Source organism: Camarhynchus parvulus, chromosome 4 (assembly GCF_901933205.1).
Source record: "Camarhynchus parvulus chromosome 4, STF_HiC, whole genome shotgun sequence".
NCBI lineage: Eukaryota > Metazoa > Chordata > Aves > Passeriformes > Thraupidae > Camarhynchus > Camarhynchus parvulus.
Genome location: NC_044574.1, coordinates 51,947,518 through 51,961,332, shown reverse-complemented (window position 1 = coordinate 51,961,332; position 13,815 = coordinate 51,947,518). Strand labels below are relative to the sequence as shown.

General features: G+C 38.1%; 1 protein-coding gene across 1 annotated transcript in view; it reads left to right on the top strand.

Annotated features, from left to right (window-relative positions):
* Positions 1 to 13,815, top strand: part of GRID2 (glutamate ionotropic receptor delta type subunit 2) — a 669,086-nt gene that overhangs the window by 457,352 nt on the left and 197,919 nt on the right. The window contains exons 6-7 of the mRNA XM_030948215.1: positions 6,993 to 7,166; positions 12,020 to 12,181. Of these exons, the coding sequence (XP_030804075.1) occupies positions 6,993 to 7,166; positions 12,020 to 12,181 (336 nt within the window). The remainder of the gene's footprint in view (positions 1 to 6,992; positions 7,167 to 12,019; positions 12,182 to 13,815) is intronic.

The window sequence follows — 13,815 nt, the reverse complement described above, 5'->3', positions numbered from 1 at the left end:
TACTATCCACTTCTGGTTTCATACTTAATTATGGGATTTTCATTAGGATGCTGTGCTAAACCAGTGGATTTTTAGCTAGGTTTTGGTTTTTTTAGAGAAAAATATGTCTCTGGAAATGCTGTGTAAACAAACCAGGTCCAGCATAACCGTTAGTTTGGGCCGTGCCTTGCTCCTGACCAGTGCTGTGTGTATTTCCCAGCACTGAATGGGGCTTTGCTGGGAGAGAACCCAACTTTAATCTGCAGGTGGTCATGTGAACAACATACATGTTTTCTTTTTCATGTCTGAATAAACTAGAATTCACTTCAGAGCTTACCCTGAGTATTTTAAGAAGAGTATCAACTGAATCTAAAGCTATCATCTGTAATCAGTAGATAGGACAGCAGTTTCTTAGACAAAGCTCAGATTTTGGCTTGCTGTTCAAGTTAAAGACACTGCCATTGATTTTGTTGTTGTTGTTGTTGTCTTAAATGTTATAGGCTTTCTAAAAGATCTAAAGAAGGTGCTTGCTTTTAGCTGTTTCAGTTCCTTCACCCTCAAAAAATACAAAACAAGACTGAGGATCTATTCCTAGCATATATGCTTTCTCTTTGCTTTTTATTCAGAAATTAGTGTCTCCATGGGAAAAAAGAAAATCTGCTTTTTAAGCATTGTTATTTGCACATTGCAGCAGATGAAATGGCAGAGCAATCAAAGTGGTTACCACTCAGCTGCCTTCTCCACTCCAAAACTCTTTCTCTGGGCTGCAGTCCCAGCAGCAGGAAAAGCTGAATGATCTGCACAGAGAAATGTACATCATCCCTTCTTAGTTTGATAGTCTTGTATATGAAAAGGATGAAAGCTGTGATTAAATTCATTCCAACAAACTGCTCTAAACCATCGTCATTAAAGTCTCTGCATCTCATTCAGTAATTCCTCTTTTCTTTTTCAGAGAAAGTGAATATGTTTAGTGCTATCCCAGCTTAATCTGCTTCTGGACCTAAATCTATATTAGGTACTTAGGTAGCTTTCTAGCTCTGTTTAAAAATGAAAATAATTTCAATATTATGTGGATGCAGAAATCCTATTAGCAATAAATAAGATTGGTAGATCATACTACAGTGAGGGTTCTGCTTTGCACAATTTTTCCTTGTCACTATGTTCAAATTAGAGGAGAAATCTACATGTTTCCTGAGTGTTTGATGCTGGGTAATTGCTTATTGCAATGTTTTGCCAGTTCAGTAGCAAGATTGCAATGCCTCTATTTGGCAGGGCAGGATTTGGAAATGCAGAGATTTGTGGCCCCCTTTCTGTGTGATACATAAACTAGCTATCTTTATGTCCCAGTCTGTTTGAGGTGGTCATCCATTACCTGCTGATGGCCACAGTACCTCCATATGACTGGGAGATGATCTCAGAGCTCTGCCCATTTTCTTGCTTCTGTGAATCTTTTGTGACAGCTTAGACATCTGTGCTTGAGTGCCTATACTGGCTAAATGACACTGTCAAATAAATAACTGTAACACTGCTTCTCTGGCCTCCTAATTTGAAATTCTAAAATTATCTATGTCAGTGAAAATGCATTGTTCTGCAGATTATGCGCCTGATTCAAATAATTCCTTGCCTTGAGATACCAAAAGAAGTTGGAATTGCCTTTTCCATCTCTGTGCCAAGGGAATGCAACCTTCTTACCAACTATAGTAATACAGAAGCAAATACCACCTTCAGTTTTGTGATCAGAAATCTGCTTAGGCTTTGTGAGGTAACATCTGCTATTTTAATTGCTCACTTTAAATGCTATAATGCCTGCAAAGAGTTCCTTAATCCTTATTGTCCTGTTACTTGCTACTTTATGCAATACAGCAAATTTTCTTGAAGAGTGTGTATCATAATGTAAGTGTGGGAGGAAAGGGTTTGTTCCTATAAAATGAAAGAATTCATAATTTGCTAAAACATAATGCATCATATTAGACCATAGCAAATAATGCAAATCTCTTCTGATCAGTATAGTCAGCTGAGGAAGTGCTCTCCAAATAAATGTTCCTGTTTCTTCAGGGCCTTAAAGCAGATGTTACAGTTCTTTATTTAAAATTTGCAGGAGTCATAGACTTGAATGTAGTCATGGTCAAATATGCCTTAGCACAGTGTGAGAATAGATTTCTCGCACTCTCTCTCCTTCTGTCTATCTGTCTTTCCTTGCTTCATTTCCTCTGCACAATAGTAAATACAGCTTCAAAGTTCCAGTATGAAAAATTATATTTCTTTCATGACTCTTAATTCACTACTGTACAGTAAATGTAGATTTTATTTAGTGAAGCTGAAGAAGGGGCATTTGTATGATTTTCATCACTTTACCTAGCTCTTTTTAAATGCAATAAATGTCTTTTTTTTCCCATTTTAAATCATGTCTCTCTCAAGCATTTTCCTTTGTTAAAACATTTAGGGTTACCTTACTATTACCTTGCAATACCTAAGGCTGCCACCAGTTCCTTATTGCTATTGTTTACTCAAGGACAGCCCCAAACACTTTCCACTGCTTAGAGTTGGAATACAGAGGTGAAAATATTAATGCTACTTTACAAAGGATTGTTTGGATTTCATCTGCTATAATGTGGTCAGTTATGACCAGATTTATTAGAATCAGAATGGAATGAGTGTTCAGGAAAGCTGATTTGTGCTAATAGAGAGGGGAAAAGTTGGCTTGGGTGGAACAAAGACTAAAAGAGGATGTGCTCTCTGTTTATAAACACTTACAGAATGTGAATAAATGCATCATTGTCAAGAGCCAAAGGACAAGGTTGACACAAGAACAAATTAGTTCAATTTGTGTGTGAGTAAACTGAGGTCAAAAGTTGTTAAAATGTTTCTAATTACCAGAGGCACCAGAGTCTGGAAAAACTCCTGCTTGATGAAAGAATTAAAAAGACCTCCAGACTCTTTTAAGGACCAATTTATGGGAAAAGGTCCAGCAGGTTTGCCCAGCAAAGCACAACAGAGGACTGGGGGACCTACAAGGTTGTATTCAAAGGTTGTATTCTTTCCGATGAAGACTGTTTCCTAGGAGAGGGCTTGTCCTTGGCCCATGTATCCATCTTGTTCATCATGTTTCAAGCCCAATGCACTCCACCATGAGTAGGCATGTAGAGCATAACCATGTTTTAAGCTCGAGCAGTTAGATCATGTCCTATAATCACAGCTCAGTTCCAGGAGCTCATTTATATTCAACATTTTCGTATGGATAATGATTGATAATGGCATTAGAGCTTCACTTGAACCCTTACATTTTCCACTGGGTTGGTGGGTCTCTGTGAAATGACACCCTCTTTGGAGCAGGTGGGCAACCAAGTTGCCAGCTCCTGGCATTAGTGAGAGATAATGCACAGATGGAGAGAACCCCGCTTTCTGCAAGATCTAGGATTTTTTTTTCTCTCTGTGAAAGCTAAAAATTAATTTATCCCTGTCCTGTCAGGTTTTATTCATCCTTTTCTGCAAAGCCTAAAAAACATGAGGGAGATACGTAGGAGCAAATGATGATGCAGTTCAAAATCTGCTTTTCCTTGTCTTGGAGGTTCATCCAGCCATGCCTTTACCTCAACTTCTCTTTAGAAAGTGCTGAGAAGTTTGGGAAGGGCGGAAATATTCTCTGGCATGGGTAGTGGCAGCCTAGAGGCCTTAAGCCACCTTTTTCTCCTCTGCTGACTTTTGGATAAGGAAGGAACACTCTCCTCTCTGAGTGTCAGGGTTCTCTGTGATGAAGTCCTGGCTTGCACTGGAAAATAGTGTGGGTCCACTTTAATATAAATACTGGAATAATCTTCTTGGCCCAAAGTTAAGATATTTTCATAAGAAAAGGTATTTTTTGCCTTTGTTTGGTGTTTAATACAGGAGCGTGTAAATAAATTCTTCCCCTCCATGTGTCTCACTGCTGGTACAATTGCTCTGTGGTAAATACTAAGTCTCTGCCTGGGCGGCTTATCTTAAAATAATGGGACAAATATTAGATGTCCAGTATGTAGTCTTGATTCACATTGGAGTCTTGCCTTATATGTCAAGATGATCCTCTTCAGTTGTTGTTTCCTAATCAATCTGTAAAGAGTTGTTAATTTAGATCCTCATTTTTTTCCTTATTTATTTGCCTGCTTAGATGAAATGTACATCTAATTTTATCTTTGTTCCATTTGTGGCAGGACAGTCTCCCCTTAATGCCAAGTTCAGACCAGCAAAAGAAAGGCTTGGAACTATAAATTGAATTTTTGATGTAAAAAGGAAAAAAAAAGAAAACAAATAAACAAAAAACCACACCAACAAAAAAAGAAAAACAACCTCGCATAACCTAGCCTAAATTTATTCAGGTGCCAACTCAGTTCAACTTGGCCAACTTTCTAATTTTTTTGACATCCAACACTTGTATAACATTTCATCTGCCGCCCTTATATCATTACACTGTATCCTGCTTTGAAGTGCAAATGAAAATTGTTTCCTCTCATACAATAGTTGCTTTATATAGTTTTCTTAAGTCAGATCCAAAACTCAAGAATGAGAGATGATATTGGAGAGTCATTATATAAAAGGCTTGTCACTCAGTCAATGCCAAGTATTTAAAAACTGACAAAGAAATACATAGCAAATGACTAATGTTGCATTTGGGGTTGCATGGCATTGCTTTGTTGTCAATCTAAAATCTGGATTTATGGTATAATGAGCATTTAAAATAATAGCTGTCACTAATCTATAGATGTATGCACCTCCTTGGCCACCACACAGAAATGGCTTTGGTGTTTCAATTCTGTTATTATTTCCCAGGTGATGTATAATGACATGAGGTAGTAACCTAGAGGTTAAAATGAGAACATTCTGTTTAAAATGCACCAAAAAGTGCTGAATACAGAAAACATAAATACACTTTTATGGCAGGAAAGATAAATGTTTGAGGATTTGAAAGTCAAAATCACTTTTAAAGCAGCACTTGGTGATATAATGTAGCCGTCCAGGTGTCTGTTTTTACATTATTAGAGCGATTCTAATAATCTTGGTGTTACTGTTTGGATATACTGTGTAATGAAACCAGGCAAACTTTTTTAAATCCTCTGAGAAAGTATATCATTTAAAATCAACATAAAAAGTTTCTTGAGCTCTCCTTTATGGTTATATTGAAAGTGTTATAAAAAAATGGATATGTATATTTTGCTAAAACAGCATCATATATTTTTTTTTACCTCACAGCTAGTGAAATGATACAGGCTAAATGAAAAGACAGCATCTTAAGCTGAGATAAGCCATTATCTGTGGTACATTAAGAATTAATTGACCAGAAATGCAAGATATTACACTGTACACAGGTGATGCTATGTTATTTCTCATTGCAGAAAAAGCCCTGTATTTCATAAAGAACATTAATAACAGATGAATTCAGAAACTGTGATAATCTGTAAAGGCAAATAAAATACTTTTACTGTAGTCAAGAGAATAGAAGTTATAATTTACATCTCACATATATTTCTTTCAAAATTTAAGGGAAATAAACAAATACCAGTATGTCCAAAGTAATTCCTTCAAAATAATGAAAGGATATTATACTGAAGCAGCAAAAAAAGCCAAAATAACTGGAGTGGTTGTTGTAACATTTAAAGAGCTGCTTTTTCAAAAAGCTTGGCTTCATTTCTACAAGAAAGATTCCATAATTTGAGATCAAGTCTATCCTGGTGTCTCTTGAATTCTTCAATATGGTTATCAATCAGGAAACTAAGGCAGAAAAAGATGATGGCATTTCATTATGGGCATTAACCATGCAGATGTGCTGTATCCTTTGAAAAATGACAAAGCTCTAAATACACAAATAAAAAAAATATTCAATAAACTGTGGTTGTATGCAAGAGAATATTAAGTGCAGGCTGCCAGTAGGAGCCTCTTGATCCGCCTCCCTTCCTGTGGCATATCCACAGTTTAAATGTCTGGAAAGTTTGGGGCATCAGCCTCTGTAGTTAAGACAGAGCATGGACAGACAGTTCAGCTTCATGAGAAAGATATCCTGGTTAAAAAGATGGTACACATTTTAGATTTCTACAATTTTACAGGAAATACAGACACAGAATTATCTTGAAAGCTACCAGCTATTTGAATCGCCATGAAAAAACATGTTTAACTAAAGTTCAAGTTCTTATGTGAAGGTTGGAGTCAGTTGCTGTTGCTTGGGAGCTCCTCTTATTCAACTTCCCTGAGGGACTCATAATTCAACAGTGTAAAACACCATGTTACCAACCTGCAGGAATTTATGCTATGTAAAAAATGTTTTTCTGGTTTCCCTAACCTGTCTTTAAGTTCATACTTTAAGTTTAATATTGGTGAATTTACTTAGTTATTTTTTCTTTTAAGTATTTGTAGAGCTGAGTGTTCAGCTGTAAGCCTTAATAGGTACCCTATGGAATAAAAATTTGATTTTAAATTAGGTCTTGGTATAAACAAGCACATTTACACCTAGAATGCTCTTATGCATTCTCTTTGCCCTTTTGGTAAATGTTTTCTAACGAGCACATTGTTTAGAGGTTCTTGATATTCTGAATCTAGGAAATGAGCACTTAAGGCCTGAAACATTGTCTCTACCTTTACTGCTCCTGAGCAATGCTGCACTCAGAAATACATCATGCTATGGCTTCCTACTGATTTATACACTACCTGTCGAGGATGCTTGAAACAGTTTTAAATGGAAGATCAGAAGAGGTAAAAGGAGAGGCAGAGAAAACCCCAAATGGAACAGCTATTAAAATACAAATATTTGCTGAGGTTTCAGCACAGTACACTTTGAACTTTCACAGTTTAGGGTGGTATTTGAGTACCACCAGTTATTTTAATGAGCATGCACATATTGGTTTTGAGGCTGCGGTGGAGTTTGACAACAGCTATGTGTCAATGAGAGGCCTCTTGGTCCACTCAACTTATTTTTTGTTTATAATGTGGTGGTCACGTTTCTGAATTTTGACTCTGATGCATATCCTCTCCCTTGCCTTGTCTTTCAGGAAATAAATGACGTGGATGTGCAGGAGCTGGTGAGAAGGTCAATTGGGAGGTTGACAATTATCCGACAGACGTTTCCAGTTCCCCAAAACATAAGCCAGCGCTGTTTCCGTGGCAACCACAGAATATCTTCATCACTGTGTGATCCCAAGGACCCTTTCTCCCAAAGCATGGAGGTAGCTCATACACCAGTCTATCCCCACCTGGGAACTGTCTTTCTAGACAGCTTCTAAATTTTCCCCCTGGGGCTTACTGTGACTTATTTTTCATGCATGTGGTTTAATGGCTCATGGCATGACAAGGAAACACCTGGAGTTGGGGAGGGAGTGAATGTGTCTGATGAGGAGCAACAACTTGCCTACTCCACAGCGATAGAGATAAATATCCAGAAAAGCAACCTGGTCTCCAGGTAGCAGGGTAGTCATTTTGTTGCCCTGCTCAGTTTTAGTTTTTGTCATCGCACCCAAAAGAATTTCCTCCCTGTAGTCAATGTCTCCCAGGTTGCTGTGCCTTTTGAGCCTTAAATATGTTGTCAATAAAAAAGTCTTCTGGGAGCACCCACATCATCTCTTTCAAGTGCCTTGGTGTATACATCTAAATCTGGGTCAAAGTTCCAAGGAGGCCTTAATTTCAGTATTGTTAATCGCAAACTACAATTAAACTATAATAGGTTCCTACCACAGGCATTCAGCAACAGGATCCCTATCCTCCTGACTTTAAATAGTTTTTCCAAGAACAAGTCCTCTGTGTCTCTCATTAGGTTTCATCATGACAAAGCTTAGGCAAATCAGGAGTGTGAAATTGGCTCAATATGTTGATTTTCCTTTTTGGGTTTTTTTCTGTGAACATTTCTGCAATTGTAGAAAGATGGCTACATGTTATTACTATTTTTAGCAGTGGAGGGAGGAGCTTATCTGACCCAGCGACTAAAAGCAGCCGCCTCATGATTCTGAAAGGGAAGAATGAGAGAAAACAATGGGAGGAAAATAGGGAGGTCTTCAAGAGTGTCTGTTTAAAATGAAAAAAATGTAAGGGACAAAGTGTGGATAGTCCTGTCCTGTTTCAGATTAGTTGTAAGAGCCTTTGTGTCACTAATTTTAGTTCATAAAACAGCCAGCCAGCAATTATTGATGACATGAAAAACTGGCTGTAGCAGAGAACACAGTGATCCTATTAGAGTTCTCAAAGCAAGCAGGGCTGTGTGATGCCCATTGATGCTTCGGATATATCTAGAGACTGTTTCAGAAGTGCAAAAATCCTTTAGGCTGTGCCTTTCTGTCATGGCAGCAGGGTCCTGGGGGAACTTTGGCAGTCTAGGAACAGTGTGTTCAAGCTGAGAGTGTGATCACATGCAGGAGTCAGAGAGTGCAAAGAGCAGTTCTCACGAGCAAAGCTCCTGACTACAGCAAGGCAGAAAACAAGAGCCACATGTCAGTGGGATGCTTTACATTTTGTCTTTCTCTTCGACTTCACTTTTATTTTCACTTCAGCAGTTGCGTGAATCGAGGAAAGATAAGTTCTAGAATTCAAACTTTAGTCTCGACAAATTGGAAAATTCCATTTAATTTGTTAAATGGGATCTTATACTTTAACCTGTGTGTCCTGATCTACCCATAGCTTGGAGAGCTACAATGTTCCTACTGGAAGCTTTCCTAGTATTTTGGTTCAAAGGAATGATGGAAGCTGGATTGGTTTAATTGTTCTGTGCAGCTGAGTTGCTTTTTGCATGCTTTCCCTGAGATGGCTGTACTTCATTATTTTAGCTGAGTGAGACAACGTTATAAACTGAAAGGAAGAAAACTCTGACACAATTTCCCCTGTGCCTTCGTATGATTCACAGTCCTTTGAGTTGCTGTGGGGTTTGTTTGCTGCCTCTTTGTTCTACTCAACAATATTATAAATTAGTTTCTAATCCAGTGGGGAGCCTGGAACAGTTTATAAATTGAAATTACTGAAGCTTTTTTTTTTTAATGACATCAAAGTGTGACTAATCAGAAACATTCTCTGGAAACTATAAGGGTGAATTTCTTCATTTATTTTTTCCTGAATTACTCCCCCTAAGTCTATGGGAATAATTAATTTTTTCCAGCATCTTTATTAAAATGCTGAAAAATATTCTGGTAAAAATGTCGCACTGTGTCTTTGGAACTGGCCTAATTGAAACAAATTCTATAGATTTGTATCATTTTGAGGGCAGAAAGTTAAAAGCTGGATTGACAGAAAAATTTAGTACTGCAACCCTTTTGTCTAAAAACTATGTGCAATATTATAGGTACACATAAAATAAACACTGATAATCCAGATTAATCATTCATCCTTAATCTGATGCTAACTACCTTTCTTCTACACTCTGGATAAAATAATCACATCTGAATTTTAAATTGCATTAACAGAAGGTTATGCAGTTAAATACTTGGTAATGCAAGTGTCCAGCCCTTAGCCTAACAGAATAAATAAGGGATTAGTAATGTACACTAGGCAGTGCATTAAATGCCCCAGTAAATTTATGTGGGAAATTAATAAAGGTGTAAAGTGACTTTAAATTACAACCCCCTTCTGTTCATCAGGACAGATATTAACGAAGCATACTTCTGGAAGTGACAGGGAAGGGTGATTTTGAGAAACAGGAATTAATTGTAGGGTCTTTATCATTGCATTATCAGTGATTGATTGCAGTACATGTTAAGCTCAACTATTAGTGAAGGACTAACAATGCTTAATAACTGCTGAACTCTGTCCTCCTGAGCCCTGTTAATACTTGATGAAGGCCCAGCTATATTACTCTTAGATTAGTGAGTGCATCCTTCCTCATGAACTGTGACAATTGTCTTCTATTCCCATGGTAGTAGGTTACAGAAGTTACCTTGAAAGCAATGTCATTTTGTTGGGAAATGATGACTTGGCATCCACAGCTCTTCATGTACCAATTTAGTCTCATTAGTGACTTTATTCCCTCTGCTCTCCAGAGGTGATGTGGGGTTTTTTTCTTTCCTTTGGCAAAGACTTGTATAGAAAGAAGCTTGTCGCACAGCCCAGTGATAATTCTTCCCCTCCCAGTCCAACAAATGTCCCTCTGGTGCTGACTTCATTGGGGAAGTACAGTTTTAGCTGAAATGCTTTGAATTCTTTGTAGGTTTACAATATGCAGGCAAATCATCCCAGTTGTTTTTAAAATGCTTGATTAACCTGGGCCCAGATCCTCAATCCATGCTTTTAATCCTGCCATGCACAATGATGCCTGGCCTGTGCATCTGAAGAAAGTAGATTTTGTTCCTGGGTGAATATCAAAATAGAAATGTTCACAGCCACAAGAGGAGCTCAAGTAAGAATAAAGAAGCACCTTCTTTAGAAGAAAGGCACAGTGAAAGATCATTTAAAGAAAAAGGGCACTAAGGATCACAGGTTCTCTGTATCTGTGCTACTAAAAGAGCAGTTTGTGGATGACACAAGCAAAACCAGCATAAAGATGTGATTTAAAAAGGAAATAAAAACATTAAAAATGTTATGTGGAGAGGACTAATTAGGCAGGAAGAGAGGTTTTTGGGGTTTTTAACTTTTTTCCCCCCTTTTTTAAGGGGATATATGAATTTGCCAATCAGTATCTCAGATCTTCAGCATTATTGTGCTTCCTTGCCATATACCCCCCTCCCAATAGCTGCAGGGCTTTCCCAGTCTTTGGATATATTTAAAAAGCAGACTAGGGCTACTAAATTCCCATACTTTCCATTTGTAAGTTTCTTTCTTCTTTGCAAACTTTGGCACACTACCTATAGCTGCGTAAAAAACCCTTACAGAGAGCAGCCAACATATTCCACAAATCTGAGGAAATGTCTTTTGGCTTGTCTGTGACTGATGGAGAAAAAATCCCAGCAACCTTGCCTCAAATTGCCACTGGCTAATTTGCTGTCAGGCACTAGGAATGTTCTACAGAGCCCTTTATCATGCACCTGAGGAAACTGTGTTTCCCTCAATAACTTTAGATGACCAATAGGTAATCTAAAAATAATATTCCCAAAAGTCCTTTTCATTTCTGAACATAATTTTTCTTCATGAGAACCTCTGTTCAGGACAGCTGAGGTTTCTTTTTATGATACTGTCAGTAAGTTAAATGTTCCTTCCATCTGAGGACAGCAAAGTCTAATGTAAACCGATATTGTAAATTACTTGTTTCAGAAGTATTCGTGAGTCCTGAGCTTCTGTTCTTTTACTTTTAATTGTGTCTTTCACGTCCGACTTTGCACTGTGTGCATTTAAAACAGGTACACAGAACTAAAACATGGTTAAGTGGAAGGGGCACACAAGTGATTGCTCTTCTTGAATTCCACTGTTCTGCTTTTGATTCCAAACTAGAACCTCCTCACATTGTATGCAGCTGTGCTCACAGTGAAACACACACACATGTACTCTGTAAGAGTTTTGTCCTGCAAGGAATTAGCAGCCAATGTCAACCACTCTGACAGAAAACACTATAAATCGCAGAATCAACATGCAATTGCACACTGACAAGAATTTCATTGAGTCTTATTTCATGCCAGGAAATGTCAACTAGAATTGACTGCACAAATCAGGAGCGAAATAACACAACAAAATCTATTCCAAATTTTCAGAATTTCTGCTTTTTAAAAAAGCAAAACAGCCTTGAAGATAATTTGATGGTGTCCAAATATCTGGTGACTGAAAAGTTGAGTTTCACAAGGAACTGGTTAAAAATAAAAGGAAGTCTGTTTATGGCCATAAGTAGAGCTGTAAATCTGGCAAGTGGAGCTGTGCCAGTGGTTGAGCTGCCTGGACTTCTCATGTGTGTGTAGTTTGTTTAGTGTTTATCACTTTTAGCATTACAGTCCCCAGCTGCAGGTTTTACCAAAGCCCAAATGTGGGACATTTTGACTCTCACAGATTCTTCTTAAAACCAAATAAAGTATTTAATTACCAGAGGGTTATGGGTGAGGCAAAACAAATGATAAATTCTGGCTGCTAGGAGGATACTACAAATAGCTATGTTAATGCTTCCCTTTTGATCTCGTTACAGATTTCAAACCTGTATATATATGACACTGTCCTCCTGCTGGCAAATGCCTTTCATAAGAAGCTGGAGGACAGGAAGTGGCACAGCATGGCCAGCCTCACCTGCATCAGGAAGAACTCTAAACCCTGGCAAGGAGGGCGATCAATGCTGGAAACCATCAAAAAGGTACTTTTCCCCTCTATTTCCTCATCCTTGTTTTCTAAAATACTCACATTAGGCAGTATTTCCTCCTGAGGCAGTATTTCCTCCTCCATGTTTAACAAAACTACCAAACCAATTGGATGGTCAAGGAAGAAAAAGTGTCAAAGGTGAACATGTGTCACCGTTCAAGAAGCTTCACAGGTTAGGAAGTAAAGAAAATAAATTTACTATTTTGTTTGTAAAGGAAAGGAGAAAAAATTGCAGAATTGCACTTGGCTAATGTTCTGTGGAATTCACCATTGCACTGTCTTTGATGTTAATAAAGTGAAATCATAGAAATGGGAGTAAGGAAACCCCTAAATTATCTAGGCTATATTCTGCCACTGCAAAACCGTCCCTGTAACTGTAGGCACACAGTTTGTGGTAATTGGGGTGGGGCTGTGGCCAGCCTCATCCCCAGTGGGCTGCAGCTGTGAGCAGCAGGTGAGCAGCATTGACAGCAATGAGCCATGGAGTGCCCAGGGGCACTGACCCATCACCAAAGGGAACAGAGGGCGCACAGGTGCAGTGCATGGACATGAGGGGTATAAATGTTGCACTGAAGAGCAATAAAGGGCAGAGCTTGAAGCCTTCTCAAGTGGTATGATGTTACTCTGTACGGGCTAATGCTTGAAGCCTTCTGAAATTGTGTGGTTTTACTCTGTGTATTGTGGCCATCTCAACTGCAAAGTGTATCAGTCTCAATACAGCTTTATCCAATGTTGCTGCTTCCCTGTGATTTTTATTTCCTACCTTAATCCTTGTCATGCCCAAGATGCTTTTCCTATTCAGTCTTTAAAAATAATTTCTCTTAGTTATTTCCTTTCTTCATGATGTGTGCATCCTCCACATATTTACAGACAAATATCGCAGCCTTCCAATATTTAATCAATATGAGCAGGTTGAGAGTTTGCCGTTCGCTGTAAGTTTTTTGCCTCATTTTCTTTATGTTATTGATTGTCTTTCCTAAAACTGCCTCCTCATTTTTCTGCATGCACTTCCTGGTAATGCATACTTACATTTAAAGTGCTGGTGTAAGCACAGAGGAAAAAAAAAAGGACAGTAAAAAAAAATTAAAATGGTGCTTTATTTATGGCTTTCACTACAGGACATAAAAATAATTTAAAATATAATGTTGTCTTGAGAAGTTGCTATTCTGCATTAGGTATTTAGCATTACCAGAAATTATGATGATGCAAGCAAAATGTAAGACTCCTTTGAACACTGCTTATATTTTACCCAGTCCCAGGTTAACCTGCATTACCTCCAAAATGATAGTTCAAGGATTTCTTTGGTATCTGCTTCCACTTTCCATTCTAACAGTTTGAACTCATGAGACTGCAAGAATAATCCAGGACACATTTCTTATTCAGGGGCAGGATAGGTCTTTAAGGGACTCCAAACTGAATTACTCTTAACCTGTCTGAGCAATTTCCAATTCACATTTGGCAGTCCCATGTATTTTGACCTGTGATTCAGGCAAGCTGGTTCTTTCTTGCCTTGGATTTTGTAAATACTGTTTTACACTTTTCCATTTAAATGGCCAGGAGAATTATGAAAGCAATCAAGAAGGCAGGAGCAAGTGGAAATTCCAGAGTTGTTGTTAGCTTGCTAAAATA